Source organism: Giraffa tippelskirchi, chromosome 13 (genome assembly GCF_054371585.1).
Source record: "Giraffa tippelskirchi isolate mGirTip1 chromosome 13, T2T-mGirTip1v1.2.pri, whole genome shotgun sequence".
In the NCBI taxonomy this organism is placed as follows: domain Eukaryota; kingdom Metazoa; phylum Chordata; class Mammalia; order Artiodactyla; family Giraffidae; genus Giraffa; species Giraffa tippelskirchi.
In genome coordinates, this window is record NC_137287.1 from 55,645,988 (window position 1) to 55,668,972 (window position 22,985).

The 22,985-nt window shown below is 54.4% G+C and overlaps 1 protein-coding gene across 10 annotated transcripts in view; it reads left to right on the top strand.

Annotated features, from left to right (window-relative positions):
- PFKFB3 (6-phosphofructo-2-kinase/fructose-2,6-biphosphatase 3) overlaps window positions 1–22,985 on the top strand; it is an 82,092-nt gene that overhangs the window by 48,988 nt on the left and 10,119 nt on the right. For 6 of the 10 annotated variants that reach the window (XM_081556644.1, XM_081556643.1, XM_081556641.1 and 3 more), the window contains exons 2-11: window positions 14,310–14,435; window positions 15,433–15,529; window positions 16,122–16,188; window positions 16,628–16,702; window positions 17,071–17,127; window positions 19,717–19,841; window positions 20,298–20,505; window positions 21,057–21,203; window positions 21,338–21,442; window positions 22,708–22,837. In XM_081556644.1, the coding sequence (XP_081412770.1) occupies window positions 14,310–14,435; window positions 15,433–15,529; window positions 16,122–16,188; window positions 16,628–16,702; window positions 17,071–17,127; window positions 19,717–19,841; window positions 20,298–20,505; window positions 21,057–21,203; window positions 21,338–21,442; window positions 22,708–22,837 (1,137 nt within the window). Of the gene's footprint in view, window positions 1–6,898; window positions 7,301–14,309; window positions 14,436–15,432; window positions 15,530–16,121; window positions 16,189–16,627; window positions 16,703–17,070; window positions 17,128–19,716; window positions 19,842–20,297; window positions 20,506–21,056; window positions 21,204–21,337; window positions 21,443–22,707; window positions 22,838–22,985 lie in introns of those variants that run through there. The other 4 variants (XM_081556640.1, XM_081556639.1, XM_081556637.1 and 1 more) reach the window with 1 other exon arrangement.

Consider the following 22,985-nt stretch of genomic DNA (forward strand, 5'->3'; position numbering starts at 1 on the left):
CGCTTCTTATTTCCTCGTTATATCCAAATAGTAGATAATGTAGATATTGTCATAGAAACCACTTGGATCCAAAGTTTTGTTGTTGGCATTGTTATTGAGAAGGAGACTGAATGTTCTAGTTGGAAAGTAATTTAATTGGGTGACACTTGAAAGAATACCAGCCTAGCCAGATATTTTTTTATTCCTTGGCTTATTATTAATAGCTATGTGATCACAAGGAAGTCATATTTGTGAGCCTCAGTTTCATTAACTCTAAGGGGAAAAGGTAGGAGAGTGTGTCTCTGTGTGTTTCTGTGTGTCCGTCTCTGTGTGTGTGTGTGCTGGGGACACTATGAAATTCAAAAATGAATCCATATTTCTGACAAGGACCACGTCTCATTTGACTTTGGCGTCCCCAGGACAGCTGCTGTCAGTGAATGCTTGTTTCATTTGGGAAGACACGAGAGATACTGACTTTCTTCGGTGTGTGCTCTTGGACTTAGCAGAGAAACGCTGTAGGACAATGAGATGGATACGAAATTCCCAGCCCATCTGCCCCAAGTCCATGCAAACTCTCCGTATTCTCCCAACGTGAACTTTTTACCCTGAGCCTGCATTCAGCATGATCTCACCTTACCCAACACCTGCCTCTCAGTTCCCTGCTTGTATTCTATTTCGTGGCCATTTCCCACTCTGGTCCTCAATTACAAGCTCTTGGGCATGGGAGATCTTTCTTTGTCATATTCGGCGTGAGACAGAGCACGCAGCACTGTGATGAGCTAGTTGATCACCTGCTGCTTCTTCCTGGCTGGACTGAGATGGTTGTGTTTCCAGTGCAGCCTGTTCTGTGCATGACTCGCAGCTCCTGCTCGTGAGCATCTGTTAAAGGTACCAGAAGGTGGACAGTGAGCTGCTTGCTGGTCTCTGTGTCTGCTTTCCCCTCCAGGAAAAACAGGTTTGGCATGGTTGTCTGGAGCCCTCAGCCGACCTCTGCATGGGTCTCCTCTTTATTTCATGTCGTGCCTGCAAAGACTGCAAACCCACTGATACTCTACACAAAACCCGTAAACAGAATCATTGCCCCCTTCCACCAAAGTAAAACAGCTTGAGCTTGATTCCTCTTTTCCACAGGTGCGGGATTCGTGCAAATTCTGTTTGTATATGTGCGTCATTTGCAAGAAGCGAAGGTGTTAGGAACACATGCAAATCACCAGAGTCCTGGCTCCCTTTCTGCCAGTTCCCCTCTCCCATCATGCCTTGGTCTGTACTGTGTAGAATCCCATGAACAGAGGAGCCTGGCAGACTACAGTCCATGGGGTCGCAAAGCGTCAGACGCGACTGAAATGACTGAGCACATACTGTGTCTGCTTTTGTCATTCTATTTTTTCTCCAGAATTTGAGCAAACTGAGTGATCACCAATTTAAAATCTGGGGTGTTTTTAAAAAACTTTCTTTTGAAATAAGAGAAGTTACAAAATAGCACACAGAGTCCCATGAACCCTTCACCCAGCTTTCTCTTATGGTGACATCTCCTATGATGGCAGAAAAATATCAAAACCAGGAAACTGATCGTTGGTACCAGACTGTGAAACAGACCACAGAATATCTGATTTTTAAAAGCACACACAAAGGAATGCTTTAAAAACTTTTTTTAATTGGAGGATAATTGCTTTACAATATTGTGCTGGTTTCTGCCACACATCCACATGAATCAGCCACAGGTATACATATGTCCCCTCCCTCTTGAACCTCCCTCCCATCTCCCACCCCATCCCACCCCTCTAGGTGGTTACAGGGCCCTGAGTTTGAGCTCTCTGTGTCACACAGCAAATTCCCACTGGCTATCTATCTTACATATGGTAATATATCTGTTTCCATGCTACTCTCTTAGTTTGTCCCCCCCACCCCCACCCACAAGTCTGTTCTCTTATGTCTGCATCTTCATTGCTGCCCTGAAACAGGTTCATCAGTACCATCTCTCTAGATTCCATACACACACATGACATATGTCTCGATATTGGGTGAAGAGGTTGGCAGGGAATGTCAGATACTCTCAGTGCAGGAGCCTGATGCAACACCCAGGGCAGTTTTAAGAGTGTGGTCTCTAGGTCACGGGTGTGCCTTCAGAAGAGGAAAGGCCTGCAGGAAGTGGAGGAACAAGGGCTGGGCAGAAGGAAAGGAAACTTGCTGGTTCAGTAGGACTTCAGTTGTGACTCTTCACCAAGACCCAGGCTGTGGCCACATTTAAGTGTCCTGGTACCTCATACTGAGATGAGTAAGTCCTCTCATTTGGAGAAACATGTATATGACATTTGTAGAAAAATAAATGATTTTTAAAAACTGGACTTTATTTTTAGAGCAGTTTTAGATTCACAGCAAAATTGAGAGGAAGGTACATACTTTTCCCAAGTACCCCCCACCGCCACCCATGCACAGTGTCTGCTGTTATCAACGTCATTCACCAGATGGTACATGGTTACTGAGGCTGAACCTACACGGACACATCTACTGCTGCCGTTGTGTGCTCAGTCGTGTCCAACTCTTTGCCTGCCAGGCTTCTCTGTCCATGGGATTTTCCAGACAGGAATACTGGAGTGGGTTGCCATTTCCTCCTCCAGGGGATCTTCCCAACCCAGGGATCGAACCCTCATCTCCTGTGTCTCCTGAAGTGGCAGGCGTTATCATCACCCAAAGTCCACCGTTTACTGTGGGTTCACTCTTGGTGTGGTATAGTTAATGAATTTGGACAGATATATAAAGACATGTATCCATCACTGTAATATACAGAGCAGTGTAACTGCCCTAAAAATCCCTTGTACTTCACCTGTTTATCACTCTTTCTTCCCTAACCCCTGGCAACCATTCATCTTTTTACTGTAATTGTACCTTTTCCAGAATTTCATAGAGTGGGAATCATAGTCTGTAGCCTTTTCAGATTGACTTCTTTCACTTGGGAATATGTACTTACCGCTCCTCCATGTCTTTGTCATGACTTGACAGCTCCTTTTTTTTTTGGCACTAAATAGTATCCCATTGTCTGGAGGCATCACAGTTTATTTATCCTTTCACCTGCTGATGGACATCTTGGCTGCTTCCACCTTTGGGCGATGATGAGTGAAGCTGCTATAAACCTCCATGTGCAGGTTTTGAACTGGGTTTTCAACTCGTTGATGTTGCATCATGTGGATCTCTGTATCTGTGTTCCTATTCATGTATGAGTGACATTTTATATATATATATATATATTAAAAAGTCCTCTCCCCTTTCTTTGGATGGTTGGTGAGGTAAGGGCTGATTTTAGTCTTTTATTTGGTGTCTCTCTTCACTCTCTCAGACACTGGATTGTTCGCAGGAGCAAATGACGACACTTTGTGTCTAATTAGCAATATCTGATTGCTCACCACCTGCCAGGGCTTGTTCTGTCTCCTCTGGATGGGGAGAAGGTGGGTTCTAGCACCATTTCAGTGTTTAAGTCTGGTTCAGTGGCTCACCATTGTGCAAATGGGGTTGCTTTTTTGCTGTAGTTACAGGAGTGTCTGGGGTGGTGGTGGTGGAGAAGGTGGTTAGATGACCTTGGCTGGCAGAGGGAACTGAGAAGAGAGAGGTCATGGAGAAAACCCAGCCCCACCACTCTTTCTGAGTCTGGACCCAGCTAAGGAATTCACCTCTATAAATAAGCACCGCAGCAGGCCATACCGCACATAAAGGGCTTGGGGTGAGATGATCTGAGTCACAGTGCACTCTACTCCCCTCATCATAACTCCTCTCAGCACTCCGGAGTCAGGCTGTGGCCATCACAAGTCCCTTGGGAGATGTCTGTGTCAAATAAGAGAAAAAAGTTCCTAACTGGCTGTGGTCCCTGACCTTTGGCCCGGTTCTGACTCCTCTAATCTCTAAACTTCCCTTTACTCATTTAAAAGGATGATTGGATAATCTGGAAGATTCCTTGTAGACCATGGGTCATAAAATTCTATACCCCCCAATCCTTGAAGCTGTCCTATTTGTAAAAATATCATCGGATTAGAGGGATTTTTGCATTCTCTGCTGCCTTTTCTGAAGGACGGCATCCTTGATCGCCAGATTGGGGGGTGGGTCAAAGCCATGGATGGTTGGATATAGATGAGGTTGTTAGCAGAACTAGGGAAAGAGGTGGATGTCTAAACCAGTTGCCTCTGGACCAGTCCATCTGGAGTTCAGATGCACTTGGCTTGTTTGTAAATGGATTTGCAGAGATGCAACATTATCTTCCAGAAGAACGCTACCCTAATGTACCACACTGGGGAACTTCGAGGGCTGCAACAGTTCTGGCTGCCTCATGACCCACCCCCCACCCCCACTTTATTTTTAAAGTGTGAATTCGACCTAGTCCCCCACTCTCTCCCAGTTTGTTTGCACTTATATATAAGGAGTGGGAGGAGGATTATGTGAAACTTCGTTTGCTGGCCTCCATCAGGTGAGGGAGGTGATGATGAGCTAGAACTCAGTCTCTGCTCTAAGCCATTATGGACACCCAGGCAGCGAAGGCGACAGGTCTGGGTGTGGGGTGTGAATGCTTAGCTAGAAGTTCCGAGGAATGTCACTGCCTGGTGCCCTCAGAGCTGGGCCCTGGTCAGACACATTATCCAGACGGGGAAATTAAAGATACCCTGTCAGTTCACTTCTGTGGCCTGCTCTCCCCCTGCTCGGAAACACACAGTCCTCTGCAAGCTTGGAGGGTGGAAGAATGCCACCCCAGCCTTGCCCTGTCCTTCAGCCTGTGCAAAAAAAAATCGGTGGGCAATAGCAGGCACACAGGGAGAGACGAGTGTGCAAACATGTAGAGGTGCAGCCGAGCCACCCCAGACCCAAGCAGCTGGGGGCAGGGTGCCGGTGTGCCCTCCCTGCTGTTTTCCTCTTTGGATCAGCCCGCTCTTATTTCTGGAGTGGAGTGGGACTCTCCCTGGGGCGATCTAGGGTGACATCTCTGGCATTTGCTCCCAGTGCAGAAAAACAAGTCCGAATGCAACGCACTCGGGTTTCTGAACAGCTGCCCAAGCTCCGAAACCAGGCAGTCAGCAAAGCGGAGGAAGGGAGGAGGGCAGGGGCTCGGGAGAGGGAGGAGGGGGCGGGGCGGGGGGAGGCGGTCAAGGGCGCTGTTTCGGTGGGTGACCCTCCTCCCCGGGCTGGGGAGCGAGGAGAGTGGGGGACGCCCAGGCGAGTGGGATGCCCCGAGTGGGGATCAGGGTGCGGGGGCGAAGGGGTCGAGGGTACCCCCCGTGGACGACAATGAGAGATCCGGACCCCTGGGCGGGCTAACGTGGGGGAAACTGAGGATGCTTGGGCTCGGTGAGGAGCCTGGAGTGGGGGTCGGTGCGCGAAGGGAGGGGGTTTGAGGGTACGTCCCCACCTGGTGGGTAGCACGCTGGACGCCCTGCGACCCCAGGCGGGCTGGGGGAGGGGGCTGCCTGGACTGGGAGAGTGCCAGGGTGGGGTGGGCGTCGGGCTGGGGAGCTCCTGCCTCTGGGCGAGCTGGGGTGCGAGGAAGGGGGAGGCGCGGCGGGGCGGGGCGGGCAGGCAGGAGTTGCTTGCCCGCCGCCGGGGAGCGGGCGCCTTCCCAGCCGAGCCATGCGGTACGTGAGCGACGTGTGGCAGCCTCTGCGCAGACTGTTCCGCGGCGGTGTGGGTTTCGGCGAGCGCCGCCTCCTTCCAATCACCGCGCAGCCCCAGCGGAGGGATGCGCCTGTGCAGCGCAGCGCTGTGCACCGAGGCGTCGCGTGCCAAAGTCACATCCAAGTGAATGCCCTGCGAGGGAGGCATCCTCCCGCTCCCTGCACCCCAGATCTTCACAGGGCAGCCACGGACCTGACCTCACGACTGCCACATGTCCCCAGCTGATGTAAAGCCTCGAGAACCGGGGATAGGGAGGGACACACACGGCAAAAACTGGCGAGGAAGACGTGCAGTAGGGCTGTGCGGGTTACATGGCACGAATTTTAGGGGTTTGCACAATCAAGGTGCCGCCTCCCAATAGTTATTCCGGACTTTCAGTCAGGTAATCAGTTTCAGATCAGAATAGGATCTAGTTTTATTTACTCTTCTACTAGGAGAGAGAAAAGTATATCGAAAATACTGTAATCGGTGACGGTGAAAACCAAGATGCCACGTTCCATTTTGGTCCAGCCTGCGGGTCTTTCCCGCCCTCTCCTTGTGCCCAGCATTCCGGGGACCCCGGGTTCCAGGTCTTAGGCACTGGCTTTTGGGGAGCGGTGTTCAACAAAGGTCAGGGTTTCTAAGGAATTCAGGAAATTGTGCAGAGTGAAGACCAAGGGCCAAGGAAGCCCCCTCCCTTGGGGTGGCGCCAGGGCTGTGGCGGCTGAGACTCACGGGTATTATTAGGGAGCAGTTCCGGCAAGGAGTGACCCCACAGGCGCTCTCAGCGACCTCCTTCTAGCCTCCCTCTAGGGTAGCAGAGACACACACACCCGTCCCCTCTTAACTTTCTTCCAACCTTCAACCCTAAACCCCTGTTTTCACCGTGACCGTGCCTGGCCCGGAATGCATGTTAAAAATGCACAGTATGTGGGTCCCGTTCCTAAAGAGGCCAAGTCTTTAGGATGCAATAAGCATTCCAGGTGATTCGCTTGCAGGGCTCCACGGACCACATCGGACGGTGCTGTTTCTCTCCTCCCAGCACAGCTGCAGTGGTTATTCTGGGAAGCTGTGCAGGGCGTTTTTAGGGGATGATAGGAGGAGGCTCACGAAGTGGCACCTTCAGCCAGGGCTCCTTTAGGGCGTTGCGTCGCCGGTCTGCAGGGGGCGCCAGCAGGCTGGGCCACCCTCCTTCCACGTGAAAGGGGGCTGGAACCCGAGGAATGCGTCCCCGCCCCAGGGCTGACGTGTGCGTGGCTGTCTTAAAAGCCAGAGCGGCGCGCTGGGCGTCCAGCAGAGCCGGAGAGGAGGCCAGCGGGCCAGGACCGCACGGGCTCTAGCCGGCGCACGAGGACCGCGGCTGTCACTGCGCTCGGAGCATCCCAGCCCTGCGGGAACTGTGGGTGCCGCCCCAGCCCCGCGTCCCTCTCGCAGAGCTTGGGGAGCCTCGCGCCCCAGGCGAGCGTCCGTGATTTAGCACAAAGCACGTTTCCAAAAAGCCGCGCTTTCGCGCACGCACCCTCGCCCCCCTTTGTTTCGGGGGTCGCCAGGCCGCTCTCCTTCCCAAGTCTGAATTCTTCAGAAGGGGCAGAGGGCCGCCGAGCCTCGGCTGGGAAGATGCCCTTGGAGCTGACTCAGAGCCGGGTGCAGAAGATCTGGATCCCGGTCGACCACCGCCCCTCGCTGCCCAGAAGTGAGTGCAGACGCGCGCGGGGCCGGGCGGCCGGGGAGGGCGCGCCGTGTGCGGAGAGAGGCCATTGTGTGGCGGGCGCCGACCCGGCGCTTTTGTGCCGGCTCCCCTCCTCCGGCGCGCTCGGCCGGCCGGGCGCCGCCCTCCGCGCCGTCCCCGCGTCCCGGCCCGGGCGCCCCCCGCTCCTCCCCACCAGCTCCGGCGCGGGGCGGGCACGGCGCCGGCGCTGCGCCTCCCCTGGCCGGCGTCGGGGGCGCTGTGGCCCTGCCCGAGGGCTCCGTGGGGCTCCGCTCGGCTCGGCTCGGCTCTGCTCGCCCGGGGAGCGCAGAGGGACCCGGAAACGGCGCGCGCGCGCTGAGCGGAAAGCGCCGGGCGCCGCCGGGAACCTCCGTTTCTGGGACGCGTGGGAAGGGACTCCGGCGTGTCCCGCGGCCCCGGCCCCTCTCCCGGGCGTCCGCCGCGCCTCCTCGGGTCCCATCCGCCGTTCGGTGTCGATCGCTACCTCCGCTCTCCTCTCTTCCCCTCCTTCCCTCTCGCCTCCTTTTCTCCGCTTTCCGCCTCCTCTTCCCCACCGCGTGTTTCTCTCTCCTCTCTCTGCTTCCACCCCCTCACTCCATCCTTCTTCTATATGTTTCTCTTTCTTTATGGTTTTCCATCTTCTATCTTTTTCTCCTCCTTTCTATGTATTTCTAATCTCCTATCTTTAGTTCCCTTTTTTCCCCTCTCCCTTCGCTGTCTTTACTGCTCTCTGCCTCCTTTCTCTCTTCCTTTCCCCGTGCCCGCCTTTACCCCCTGTACCGGGGGCGTAGAGAGCTGTCTGGAACTCAGCCTTTGTGCACGTTTTGGGGAGGGTCTGCGGGTGGGGATTACACAGTTGGCAGCGTTTCCCACGTGTGCGAGCCGGCGCGCGCGCGCGAGCGCACACACACACATACTCAGTCTCTCTCTCTCTGGACTTGGAGTTTGCTGACAGTTCACTTCCCCGCCCGGCCGGGTGTTGGCCCGTAAATGCTTTGGGAAGGTTTACCTTGGGTTCTGTCCCCAGCCAGGGAGAGAGCCACCTGTTAAAAGGATGATTCCAGAGGTTTGAAGGCGACACCCGCTCCTCCAGCAAAATCACCAAGGGGCCTGTCAGGTAGACAGGCTGAGACAGTGGTGAGCATTTTGCTCCAGGTCAGGTCAGGTCAGGATGCCTGAGAGGTAAACACTGGCTCCCAGGTGCAAACCCTCTCAAGTGGCTTCAAGGTATCCCCCGAGTGCTAGGTGGCCTGTGGGCCTTCTCTGCCGTCACATTTCTCGGGCTGGTCACCAAGGCTGCAGTGACAGCTCCTCTCCCCACGGTTTGCCCAGGTGTGAGTTACCTCCCCGTCCTCAGACGTGCCCCAGGAGGTGGGGAGAGTTGGCCCTGGGGTGCTCCTAGGACATCCTGGTGATGGGGGCCTGGCAAGGTGCTCCCCATGCTGGCAGGGGTGGGGTGGAGTACAGTGCCCCTCTGCCAGCTTGATCCCTCAGGTCTAGCCGGCCACAGAAGCCTTAAGGACAACTAGGCTTCTTTGCAAGGTAGCTGGGTGCTGGGGAACCTTACCCGTTGTCTTGCTCCCCAGCCCTTTCAGGCATGCCCTTAAATAGCCCACTGAACAGGCTGACCACAGTCTGGTTATATTTGGGTAAAACCTGTTGGTGGTGAGAAATGCCCCACCTGAAATCAGGAGGGAGATACAGAAGGAGCCCCACCCTTTTTTGACTTTTGAATAAAAGATATTAATAAAATAACACTCAATACACTGGGGCACACAAATATAGATTGATTCTCTAAACACCTGTAGGTGTATGTGTGCACATAGAAATGCACATTCACATTTAGTTGTCCTCTGGGGTTCACGGTGGGGTGAGGACTGGGATGTCTAGCCACAGCAGGGCGGGATGGGAGGGAGGACACTGAGCTTGGCTGGCATACACTTGTTGAGTGATTCTGACAGACACAAGTGTGCAGCCACGCTTTTGCTCGGGGCTTCAGAGATCCATCCATTAGTTCCTATCAGCCTGCACGTCTCACACGCAGATGCGAGATTTGCCTGAAAATCCCTGTCGGAACAATTCGCAGCTTGATGTGGGCGGGGCGGGGGGGGGGACGCTGGGGGGCGTTGTTGCTAAAGCTGATGGATTAAGTCCCTTGTCCCCGCCCACTCTTGCAATCCCTGTGTGTGGCTGTGGGGTTACATTTTTTTCTTAGAAGATTATCTGCACCCTGGGTATTTATTGCTTGCATGCCGTTATTTTAAGTAGCTGTGTCTTTCTGGGTTTATATGGTCACATTTGTCTCCTCCCGTAGTGGAGAGAGGGTATCTCTTCCTGGCATCTTTCCCATTCCCTGCCCCTCCCCCCTTTTTTAACGGCATTGGGAACACTGGGTGGGTTTTTCTCCCTCCTGAGCCTGTTCCCATCTTTCTAAGTACTGTCCTAGTTGGGGGGTCACAGCAGACCCGTCTGAGATGTGTTAACCAACACAGGGCCCAGGAAACATGACTGTGGATGTATAAAGAACGGTAAAACAGCCACAGGAAGCCCCAGATTGATTCATTTGGTGGCACTTCCGCCTCTGAAACCCATCATTTGGGGGCCTGGTTGCTACACCTTCATGGTGGTAAATGCTTCTTACAAACCCTGCAGCTTCCTTCAAGTGCAGACCATAATTCAGGGAGACTTACTGACTTGTGAATCAGCTGAATGGACAAGGAAGTAGACTCTCAACTGGGAAGAGCTAGCAATCCTTTGTTTCTCATCACAGAAAGAGTTATGTGTGCAGGTCCCAACTCATGTATCATTTCTCCGCTCAGAACCTGGTTTCCTCATCTGTAAAGCAGGTTATGTACTATTGTCTGCTGAGAGAAGGTTTCATCTCTCACAGGGGCTTTAGCCCCACTGATGGTTTTCCGGCTCAAAGAGGGAAGATCCGGGAAACCTTACAGACCTTATCACGTGGGAAGCCACTGTAATCTGCAGTCGTGATTCTCAGCCCTGGCTTCACATTTAAATCGTGTGGGGGAGACTGGAAAAAATGCACGCTGGTACCCCCTCTCCGAGTTAGAATTGCTGCAGGTGCAGCCTGCGCATCCTGGTTTTAAAAGCTTCTTAGGTTCAGCCGCTGGTTGAGAACCACTTTTTGAGGAAGGAGTGCTTGAGGGGTTTCAGGTGAGAAGGACCGGACCAAGGTGAACCCCAGGTCTGTCCCTCGCCGCTTATGCAGGGGACCTCCTTCACTTGTGGGTCCTGGTTCCCTTGTGTCTGGCCTTAATGGAAGGAAGCCCTAATGGCTGATGGAGCAAGTATCCTACACGTTAGCTTCTGCTTCACCCTCTGGGAACTTTTGTGAAACATCCGTGCATTTCACAGACAGGGAAAACCGAGACTCCCAGAGGTCCAGTGACTTGGAGTTTGAATCTCGAGGCAGTGCTGGCTTTGAACTCTCCTGGCTCCAGGCCCTCTCAGCCACCGTGGTCCTGTGTTGTCAACTGATTCCCTGAAACGCCCCTCCCTCCTTTGCTGGCAGAGAGCCTGTCGGGTTGGGAGGACCATCCTCTGGACGAGAATCAGGCATTGAGTTAAAATGTGCGGGCAAAGCAATGAATGAGTGCAGCATCCACTGCACAGTCCAGAAGAGTTTAGGAAAGAAGTTTTCCTGAGCTGGGGTCTCCCCGCCCTGCAGAGCCTCAGCCCACCTCACGGCCCCCCACCATCCCCCTGGGGCAAGCTCACTTCCCTGTTGATTCCTAACACAGGACCAGGTGGATTCTCTGGGCTGAAATGATCCCAGGAGAAGGTTTGTGTCCAGTGGACCACAGTCAGGTGTCTGCCATGGCTTTCTGGGCCTGCCTTCCATTCTCCCAGGGCGGAGTATGTGGACCTGTTCCGAGAGAGAGCCCTTTTCAGGTGGTGGCGTCACAGCAGGGCTTACTGTGCAGCGTGTCGTTTGCCCTAGCCTGGCAGCGATGGGGGAGCAGGTTGCCATGGTTACGGTAGACACTCTGCCTTGGAACTTGCATGAGGCCCGCTGGGCACTGGCCCGGTCTACATCTGCAGCTTGGCTGTCTGTTTTCCATGAGTTCCCCTGAAACTTGGTGTTGAAGCCTGACTACCTACTTGTAAGAAAAGAGCACGAGTGACATGGCATCTTTTGAGGTTAACATTTTGGAGTGCCTCTGGGTGGCAGGAAGTTTACAGGAGGTGCAGTACGTGCATGCTAAGTCGCTTCAGTCATGTCCGACTCTTTGCGACCCCATGGACTGTAGCCCACCAGGCTCCTCTCTCCGTGGGATTCTCCAGGCAAGAATACCAGATTGGGTTGCCATGCCCTTCTCCAGGGGATCTTTCTGACCCAGGGATCGAACCTGTGTCTCCTGTTGGTCCTGCATTGCAGGCATATTCTTTACTGCTGAACCACGAGGGAAGCCTACGGGAGCAATGGCAAAGTGTCTTCCATTGGTTTTTTAATTTTCTGAGCCTGCGGTACGGCATCAGTATGGTAAGCTAGGACAGCGGTCCTGCCTGCTTGAGGCAGTGGGGAACAAGAATCAGAGAGGTCAGCTGCTCAGTCAGTGCAGGACTGGAATTGGAATCTGCCAATGCAGCCTCTGCAGACTGTTGCTTCTTTACCTCTAACCTCGGTGTATCCCCTTACATGCAAGTACTTTGGGGAAAACCTAATGTTAAGCTATACACTTATCTTCCCTATTCCTGAGCTGTTGGAGAGAAAGATGAAAAGGCAGGGCTCCAGGGAGGAAGGTATGAGAGGTGGGAGGATTAAAAGGTCAGCAGAGAAGAAGAGCGTCAAAGTGGAATTGAGACAGAGGCAGGAGATTATGGGACCAGGAAAGCACTTGAGATGTGATGTGAGTTTAACAAAGAGGAGGGATGGTAAATTTTTGTCATTTCGGGGACCCCCGAGCACCTGGGTGGATGGGCAGCCGCAGACACCTTTGGCAGCTCTTTGAATCTCATGCAAGAAGCCAAAGGACTCAAGGAATGACTTCTGCTTCCCCAGACAAGCAAGGGATGGTTTATTTGGTTTTGAGATTCAGCTTGAATTTTGGGCTTAAGGTATCTATGCTGCCATGTCTTGATAGGTTTTGTTTTTTCCTCCCAAAGTGTCTATTGCCAGAGAAGATTTGCACATACGATTAGTGGATATAGAAGTAATCCCCTATTTGATAAATCAGTCACCGTCTGCCTCTGCTTCCTTGGCATGAGTCCAACAAAAGTATTGCATGCATGTGCACAGCCAAGAGTGTGTGTGTGTGTGTGTGTGTGTGTGTGTGTGTGAGCGTGTGTGAGCGTGTGTGTGTCTTGATGCTCCTGGGAGCAGTGACACAGTGGGGATATCAGATAAGACCAGGGGAAAACCAATGAATGGCTTGGGGGAAGGATCAGCAGAGTGGGTGTTTCCAGGCACGAGCGAGGACACTTTCACTTTCTTGTATGTCACCTGCAGCTGTCACATGCTGACAGTAGGTGTGGCATCTGTCCCCACTGGTCTCTGAGGAGGCCATCAGCTTTCTCTGCTTGCCCCTTCAGGACTCCAGAAAGCCCCCTGGTGCATCTTTGCCCCAGTCCTGTGCTCATGCAGGACAAGAGGCCTCTGTTTTCTAGGAGCCTGTTTGTTCCCAGCCCCTGGCCACCGGGGAATCCAAGCCAAGGGTGTCTGTGGCTCCTGAGTGTCCCTTGGCCTCCTGACGGCCTTTCCTCCTCTTCCTGGCTCTCATGGAGATTGTCCCTGACAGTCTAGAAACATGAAAGGAGAAACCGTGTTTGTGTGGGGCGCTTGCTGCCCCGTGTCCACAGGCTGCAGGTCCCAGAGGCAGACCCTGGGCATCGTGGCTGGTGCTTGGACATGTGACCTAAGTCTGGCCACCAGGCCCAGCCTCATGGGGCTGTTTTGGAGTGTCCAGCTTGAGAGGAAGGGTCTCCTCAAGCTTGTGCTGTCAGCGGCCTGGTGGCCCCCCTCCCTCCCATCTGACACTCGCCTGTTTAGAAGGAAAGAACCTAGATTCCGTGATGTAGCCTGAGTTGCTTGGTCTGCACTGTGGCCAGAGCCTGGGGAGTGGGGCTGCGTGGTGGTCAGTGAGCGCCTCACACGCTGCTGGGTGGGGAGCGGGCAGGCGGCCAGTCTCTGGCCCACATGGGCGGTCCCGGGCTCATGAGCACTTGTCTCACCTGATGCCCCAGAATCTCAGGAAACACAGCACTCGGAATGTCCAGAGCAGGGTTCTTTGGGCTGCTTTCTACAAACCCAGTGAAAACCTCTTTCCCTGGAGTTTTGTTGAGATTCCGAGGAACATGGGCGAGAAGCCAGGAGAGGCTGCACAGGCAAGACCCTCTGGGTTTCCGGGGGGCCCTGCTTGGGGCCCTTGTGACTTGGCAGCAGCCAGAACTTGGACAAGGAGGAGCAGGCAGGGGCGGTGGAATTTGTGGGATCAGCTTCTTGGTCCCTGATTGACTTCCATTTCATAAACTCTTACTGTGAAAATCGCCTTTTAAAAATAACCTTTTTAGGAAGGCCATGCAGACCTCGTGCGTGGAAGTGTGGAAATTTATCTGTAATTTGGCTGCTGGAACCCCACCCACCAGGGCTCTTACCTGCCACCTCTATTTACCTGTTACGTTGCATCTGAGACAGCCTCTCCTACTGATGACCTCACCCTTTATTGGTACAGGGGAGTCCCTTCCTTATACCCCAGGGCTACTTTCCCCTCTGGAGTTAGTCATCATTTTCTGGCTGGGTTTGGGGCCCTCAGGTGTCAGGCTGGGAGTTTAGGGGTCCCTGCCATGAGGACCTCAGAGCAAGAGGGAGCCGTGTGACCGAGGGCTCTGGCCACCAGGAGCCCAGTCCTGCTGGATTGTAAAGTGCAGGGGCTTTGAGGTGGGAATGAAAGCTCCGTTTCCATGGGATTCTTTAAAGCCTGTTATGGGCAGCACTGGCTACTTTATTCATGGCCCTTCTGTTGTTTCTCCCCAGCCTGTGGGCCAAAGCTCACCAACTCCCCGACAGTGATTGTCATGGTGGGGCTCCCCGCCCGGGGGAAGACCTACATCTCCAAGAAGCTAACCCGCTACCTCAACTGGATTGGTGTCCCCACAAAAGGTGAGGCTGCATCCCAGGCCAGAGCCGTCACACTGGGGGTACACTTTACTTGCCACGACCTCCATCCCCCCCAAAAAGAATGGCCTTTCCCTCTTCAGCTGCTGAAACTCTCTTTGCAGGACCACTCTAGGGGGCTCTCCCTGTAGTGGGGGGGTCACACCTTCCTTTTCACTATGTCACCCACCACCCTGTATGTACACCCTGCTGTGTGTATGGGAGTCTCTGCTCACTGGCTGCTCTCTGGTCTCCCTGCCCTGCTTCCTCCCCAGCTCAGCCCTCATCTCCTGCAGGAAGCCTTCTCTGACTACCCCAGTCTGTGCGGATCTTTCCTTCAAACTCCCCCACCCCTTGTTTGTGACATTCCTCCACTGGCTGTCTTAAAGTACTCTTTCTGTGCTGTTGATTATGTTTTTGTATCTGGTCTTCCCACTGACATGGGGAATGTCTTTAGCACAAGGTATAATTTTTCACATTTGCTGCCCCAACCCCCACCCCCACTCCAAGCCTGTGCCCAGCATAGTGCTTCATACACAATCTGCCCGGTCAGCACCCAGTGCCCATCCTGGGCGTGGGCTGCTGGTATACAAAGTGGCTGGGGTGGATCCGGCCATGTATGTGAGTCCACACTCCTTCTCAACCATGTTGGTGGGAATCATGGCCCCAGTTTTCACTAGACACGTGGCCACCACCTGCTTTCAGGCTCAGCCTCCAGCCCTGGCCCTGAAAGGCTGGCTTCCAGGCTGGACTGTGGGAGGTGACCCCAGAGAAGCAGGGGCACCATGAGCAGTGCTGGGTCTTGGGGAACCCCAGCTGCCTTCCAGGTCAAGCGATGCCAGTGCAGGACGTACAGCCCACTGCCTGGTTTCTGGTTTTCTTGGGATCTTATTCAAGTCGTGCGCCGGCCTGGTTTCCTTCTTTGGAAAGAAGGATCCTGGCCCTGGGAGATCCTTTCTGGCGGTCAGCATGGTCAGTTAAGGGGCTGTTCTTTTTCACTCAGTGTTCAACGTGGGCGAGTACCGCCGGGAGGCCGTGAAGCAGTACAGCTCCTACAACTTCTTCCGCCCCGACAACGAGGAGGCCATGAAAGTCCGCAAGTGAGGACCTGGCTGTGGGTGCAGGGTGCTCTGTTCGCTGTGTGGCCTCAGACTGGGCGGGAGGGAGACAGCTGGCCCCTCTGTATGCAGCACGCGAGCCTCTCGGCCTCTGAGCCTCGCCGCTGTCCTCTGCTTCCAGGCGGTCTGTGCCCGCTGAGGTGATGCAGACCAGCGACAGGGAAATCGTTCCCTGCAAAATCGTCTGTTTACGCTAGAAAAGGATTTCCTTTTCAGCCCAAAGTGACCAGGGGTCCCAAGTGTGGCCTTAGAGTCACTCGGGAGCGGGACACAGCCCCAGTGCCAGCCCCACCTGGATGGGTACAGTGGGCGTCGGTGGGCAGGACTTGGGCAGCTGTCTTTTGGAAGCTCCTGGGGGCGGTTTTCAGCATGCCAACAGCACTAGATCACTCCCCGAGGGCCGAAGCCGTACGTGCGGGACTCTGACTGGGAGCCTCCGGCCTGGCAGTCTCAGTCAACTTGTACAGTTTAGCAGCAGAGTCGCAGGTCACCCTGCTCATTGTGTGTGTGGGGGTGCCTGGGTGTCCCCTTGGATGGACCCACTCTGATGCACCCATCTCTTTCTGTCTTGCAGGCAGTGTGCCCTGGCTGCCTTGAGAGATGTCAAAAGTTACCTGACGAAGGAGGGGGGCCAGATTGCAGTAAGTCTGGGGAATAAGTCTCGTCTCCCCTCCTGCCGCGGGGACGGTGCCCTGGAGGGAGGGGCATGTGGACAGAGCTGTGGGGGGACGCCGCCGGTGGGGACAGGTGTCTGGCCTGAGCCGTGAGGGAAGCAGGGGTTGAGGGTAGCCCCAGGACCCAAGAGGAAGCTGGTGGGTGGGGCAGACTGGGGGGCACGGCCCGCCAGACCTGGGGGCTGCGGCCCCGGGAGCCAGTGTCCCTCCGTGGCTCCCTCCCCTGCATGCTGCTTTAAGGACTGTTTCCACCCCGGCCCTCCCTCTTGGTCCCTGAGCGCAGGAGGGAGGCCGTGGGGGGCCTGGGAGGGTGCAGTTTTTCCTGGAGCCCCAGAAAGTGACAGCCTGACCTCTGCTGGTGCAGTAAACGCTGTTCAACGCCAACCGGGTTCTCTCCTCTGGCCAGGTTTTCGATGCCACCAATACTACTAGAGAGAGGAGACACATGATCCTCCATTTTGCCAAAGAAAACGATTTCAAGGTGAGCCTGATTTCTCGTCTTGGCCCAGGGCACTCAGGAGCAAGGGGGTCCCGCAGGGACTGACTGGTTCCTTGTCTGGAGCACCTCAGCTCCACACTTGGGCTTCCCCTGCCACTGCCTGGGTGTTGTTGCCTACAGATTGGGCTTTCCTGGTGGGGGCTCTAAGGGCTTCTGAGACTGGGGAGGGGAGCATCCTCTATTGGTGGGAGGGCAGAGACTGACGGCTGGTTCTGTTTTCTGTATTTGGGGATTTATGTGTGGGGTCCTTCCTGCTCCAGTGTGGTGGAGATGTCACAGTGATCCCAAAGTTGGCCCTTTGTGTTACCCCATTTGTTGTTTCCTAACGTTTCTGCCTTGTTTCCTTCCAGGTGTTTTTCATTGAGTCTGTGTGCGATGACCCTACAGTCGTTGCCTCCAACATCATGGTAAGACCTCCAGAGTGTGGCAGTCTGAACAGGGGTGACTGGGTCAGCCAGGAGAAGCCATAGGACCTTGAGAATGAGCTGGCTCTGCCTGCTGGTGGTTTGATTTTTGTCTTGGGGGGAATCAGGCGGGTCAGAAGTGCAGAGCAGTAGTTAACTCAGGAATACATTCTGTGACCCGGATCTTATCAAGGCCCTTCAGGTGGTTGGCAGAAAGCTTTCCTTGTTGGACATAAGAGAGAAGTTGAGGACCTCAGTTTTGGTGGGTGGCAGTAGCCTTGGCTGCTGGGGGGTGAGGGGGCTGCTTAGGGCGGAGGATGGAGACAGGAGGCTGGTCTCTTGCTGCTAAGTTTTCCCAGTAAGTAAGCATGGTCATGTGTTGACATAAGTAAGCATGGTCATGTGTTGACAACAACCTGTAGGACCCTGCAGACAGAGGGCAGAATTCCCAAATTTGGGAAAAATGGGAGTGGTAAAACTGGCTTCCTGCTCCTTTTCCTGTGTCAAGGGGAGGGTTACCTGGGTAAATTGAGGGTACTTGGAAGCTTAATTTGATGTCTTTTTAAATTGTACTTGTAACAGTAAACTGTAAACAGAAAAGGTTATCGTGACGTCTTCACTGGAAGTCCCCTTCTCTTGTCACTTTCTCTCCAGCTTAAATACATCTGAGTAAGATGCTACCTATAACAAAAAGCCGATCGGACCCTTCTACAGGGAGTGCCAGACTTTGGCCATATAGCGTGTGTCCCTCAAAGGAATGCTGAGAGTTTGTTAGTTTTTGGTGGTGGGCCTTTGTTCCAAGGCAGTGGGAATATTTACATGCATTTCTCAGAAATGAGTTCATATTTCAGGAAGGGCTACTGAAATGGTAGAAAATCAGTCCAGATTGGTTTCAGTGGCCCCAAAGGAGGAGGCTCAAAGTATGAGGAAATACAAGTTGCCTTGGGCTAAACAAAGGCTTTTGCTGTATTTCTTTGGTTTGGTTCTACATTTCCACTGGGAGGGAAGCAGAACACAGCTGCAGGATTGTCTGTTTCCCTGGTGAGCAGTTGACACTCACTTGGCCAGAAGCTCATGCACCATGTCGTCCTCTGTGAATCCCTGGATCCCTGTTCTCCAACCCTCCGTGTTCAGAAATCTCTTTCTCTGATGAAGCCTCAGAGCTGCTTAGCAGTTTTTAGACTTTTCTCTCATGCTTTTTATGCAAGAAGCTGTGCTGGAGGAAGATATCTGTGAACTGAGTTGTTTTTTTTAATTATGCTAAAATGTACATAACTTTGGTTGTAGTGGTTTAGTCTCTTAAGTCACCTGTCCAACTCTTGCAACCCCATGGACTGTAGCCCGCCAGGCTCCTCTGTCCATGGGATTCTCCAGGCAAGAATACTGGAGTGCATTGCCATTTCCTTCTCCATACATAACTTTGGGTTGGCCAAAAAGATTTTTCAGATTTTCCTGTAACATTGTATGGAAAAACCTGAATGAATTTTTTGGCCAACCTAATAAAAAAAGTTACCACTTTGACTGTTTTCAAGTGTTCAGTTCCGTGACATTCAGCACATTCACCCTGTTGGGAAACCATCCCCATTGTCCACTTCCAGAACTTTTTCATCTTCCTGGACTAAAACCCTGCCCCCGTGAAACACGAACTCCCTGCTAAAGTTGGAGTTTTGCAGTGTGCCCGCCTCTCTTTCATGGCTGTGGTCATTGTTGAGGAAGAAAAGAGCACGTGTGAACAAATTCTGAGTTTCCCTGAAATCTGCCAGGTTTCTCAGACTTGTTCAGTTTTAGAGGACGGTAGGCCGGAGGGGCATTTCTCCTCTGTCTCTGTCCCATGAAAGCAAGCCTTGGTTGGGAACAGGTAGAGAAGCATCCATTGGGGACCAGTGACAAGGGGGTACCACCCTGCCTGTGGGCAGTGCAGGAGGAACCCGATGATTCCACTGGGAGGGTATCCACAGTGATGGGGCATTGCCAGCACCCCCTGGGGCACCTTTGCTGACAGGCAGCCTCCTCTGGGTAGGTGCCTATGTGGGACTCAGTGAGACTGAAGATCAGGTTGTCTAGTGGTGACCTGGCTACTGGACTGATCCTGAATCAGGGCCCATTCAGAGGGATTTATTAGAATCCACCTGGGGTAGGTCTTCCCTGGCAGTCCAGTGGGTAAGACTTCGCCTTCCAATGCAGGGAATGTGGGTTCGTTCCCTGGTTGGGGACCCAAGATCCCACATGTCTCGGGGACAAAAAACCAAAACATAAAACAGAAGCAATATGGTCACAAATTCAGTAAAGACTTTAAAAATGGTCTACATCAAAAAAAAAAAAAATCTTAAGAATCCTCTTGGGTTTCCTGTCCTCGCCTTTCCAGGCTAGGAGGCTCGGTCCACCGTGGGTGCCCTCCCTGTGGAATCATCAGGCTGTGACTCAATGCTCAGCCATATCTCTTTTTTGTTTTTCCTCTTAAAACGCTGGGTCGGGTCATCATCATTCTGAGCCTGACTGTGCCTTTCCCAGTTTGCAAGCCCCAAATCCTGCTCATTCTAAGCAGAAAGCCCTCCGGCGTGATTCATCAGCTGCCTCTTTGTGGTGTTACAGGAAGTGAAAATCTCCAGCCCGGATTACAAAGATTGCAACTCCGCAGAAGCCATGGACGACTTCATGAAGAGAATTAACTGCTATGAGGCCAGTTACCAGCCCCTCGACCCTGATAAATGTGACAGGTAATTCCTGAGCAGTGACTGTCTGAACCACCTGCTTCAGGGCTGTGACTATTATTCCTGATGACTAATATTCCCATGAAGCATTTGTTCCTGGATACTTTTATAAACTCTCTTTAAATATCTAAAAAACAAAATCCTTGGTGATATATTCGGTGTAACTATCGTAGACCCCATGTACAAGTGTGCAAAGTGAGTATCTGGGCCCCGTCTCTCTCTGTCCTTTGCTCTTTTCCCTTCTTTTCCTTTCAGTTCTCTTGCTTTTCTCTCTCCTATCCTCTGGGAGGCCCTCTAGCCCCACTCTGCTGTGGGAATTGCAGACTCAGACCCCCCGACTCTCAGAACAGAAAGGCTGGGTCTCTGCCCACCTGGAGCTGACGCTGTGGTGCGGTGGAGGCCGCATCTGCATGGTGAGGTCGGGCTGCGCCAGCCACGTCTGACGGGCTGGCCCCCCTGCAGGGACCTGTCGCTGATTAAGGTGATCGATGTGGGCCGGCGCTTCCTGGTGAACCGGGTGCAGGATCATATCCAGAGCCGCATCGTGTACTACCTGATGAACATCCACGTGCAGCCCCGAACCATCTACCTGTGCCGGCATGGCGAGAGTGAGCACAACCTCCAGGGCAAGATCGGGGGCGACTCGGGCTTGTCCAGCCGGGGTCGGAAGGTAGGGGGTGCGAGGGCTGGGCGGGAAGTGTCCCTGTGGGCGTGTGTCCTTGTGTACATATCTGTGCCCTTGCATGTATGTGTGTTCCTCTGTGTATGTGTCTGTGTCCTTGTGTGTCCTTGTGTCTGTGTGTGTTCCTCTGTGTATGTGTCTGTGTGTGCCCTTGTGTGTGTATCTCTGTGTCCTTGTGTATACAGGTGCATGTTCCTGTGTCTGTGTGTTCCTCTGTGTGTTCCTCTGTGTGTCTGTGTCCTTGTGTGTGTCTGTGTGTTCCTGTGCATGTGTGTGTCCTCGTGTATGTATCAGTGCCCTTCTGTGTATGTGTGCAAGTCCCTGTGTGTGTCTGCGTATGCTGATTAGACACCAACTCACGAGTGTGCGACTGTGTGTGCCTGAGGGGAGGGTGTGTGTGCAGGGCTGCTCCCAAGGCCCCCTTCCCCCAGCAGTGAGGACAGCCTCGCCCTCCCGGAGGGGCTCGATCCTGCACCACCTCCTCTCCCAGACGGGTGGAGCCTGTGACCCAGCGTTTGCCCCTCACCCCATCCCCCCAGTTCGCCAACGCCCTGAGCAAGTTCGTGGAGGAGCAGAACCTGAAGGACCTCAAGGTGTGGACCAGCCAGCTGAAGAGCACCATCCAGACGGCCGAGGCCCTGCAGCTGCCCTACGAGCAGTGGAAGGCACTCAACGAGATCGACGCGGTGAGTGCGGGCGGGGCCTCTGCCCGAGGGGCTGCGGGGGACCCCCGAGCCTCCCACGCTGGCCAACTCGCGCTGGCCAACTCGCGCGGCGGCTGCGGGCTGCGCCCTCGAGCAACTTACTCCTGTGCCTGCAGGGGGTGTGTGAGGAGATGACGTATGAGGAGATCAAGGACACCTACCCTGAGGAGTACGCGCTGCGTGAGCAGGACAAGTACTACTACCGCTACCCCACCGGGGAGGTGCGTGCGTGCTGGGCGGCTGACGGGCGGGCGGGCGGGCGGGCGGCGGGGCTGTGGCTGAGGAGCTGGCGCTGATCCTGCCGAGGGCGCGGCGCCCGGTGAGGCCAGGGACGCAGAGGGGCTGAGAGGCTCCGCCGAGGGAGGGCCCCGTGCTCCGCCTTGCGCGTCCGCCTGTGAACAGAGTCCTCCCCAGTCACACAGCTCGAAGGGAAAGCACCGCTGTGTTTCCCAGCAGCTGGGACAGAGGTGTTTCTTCAGTGACGGAAGTGACAGTTCAGGAAAGGGAAACAGTCCTGGCTGCTGATGCGCTGGACGCAGGACCCCGCTGACTGTGGGCCACATGGAAGGCGCTCAGCAAGTCCCTTGTGCCGGCTCCACGGATGCTGGCGGAGGGACCCCTGGGCCCTGCAGGCCCTCAGGCTGAGCCAGCAGCTGCCTGGAGCTCTGGACGGAGGGTCTGGTGCAGGCGGAGTTCTGGGGTCTGCGGAGGGCTTGGCCTGGTGACACCCCGCAGGGGTCCTTCTTGTCTATGGCCCTTCCGCTCAGCGTTTGTCACACGTCAGTTCCCCGGAGCCCAGGACATTGTCCTTGGTCTCATTCCCTGGGACCTCTTTAGTGAGAGAGGGACCAGGGGTCGTCGTGGTCTTGAAAGTCACAGGCTCACCCCTTCTTTTTCAATTTTCTCCTACTGAGGTAAAGTTCCTATCATATAAAAGTCACCGTTTTAGCCAAAGTACACGTCAGTGGTTTTTTTGTATATTCACAGCATTGTGCAGCCATCATCACTAATTCTAGAACATTTCCCCATTGCCCCAAAAGAGACCCCCAGCCTGTTAGCAGTCAGTCCCAGTTCCCCGTCCCCCCGCCCGTGGCTTTTTGGAGTCTGTGTTCTGTCTCTGGAGTTGTCTGTTCTGGACGTTTCATGTCAATGGAATCACATGCTCAGATGTCACTCTGTGTAGCGTGTTCAGGCTCCTTCGTGCTGTGCTGTGTGTCGGGGCTCCGTTTCCCAGGTGCAGGGTGGGGGTCAGGAAGGAGCAGGGAGAGGCAGTGGCGTGGGTCCCCCGGGGCTGGGATGGATGCAGGACCAGCACCTGGGTGGTGGGCTGATGCAGGACAGAGGCGTGGTCCCTGGTTTATAACGACGGGAGGGGTGTGGCCGGGGGTGCCTGGCGGGGTCTCTGGTTTATAACAGCGGGAGGGCGTGGCCGGGGGTGCCCGGCTTCTGCTCCAGCTCAGCGCCCCCTTCTCCCTCCGCCCTGTAGTCCTACCAGGACCTGGTGCAGCGTTTGGAGCCGGTCATCATGGAACTGGAGCGGCAGGAGAACGTGCTGGTCATCTGCCACCAGGCCGTCCTGCGCTGCCTCCTAGCCTACTTCCTGGACAAGAGCGCAGGTGCCTGGTCCCCAGTGCGCCCTCTCCTGGGGGAGGGCGGGGTTGGGAGCTGGTCCCAGCCCCCCATGAGGAGGCAGGGCCCCTGGGGTAGCCCCCTCTGGGTGCTTCCTTGCAGCCCCCGAAGGATATCAGAGCAGTTTGAAGCTGG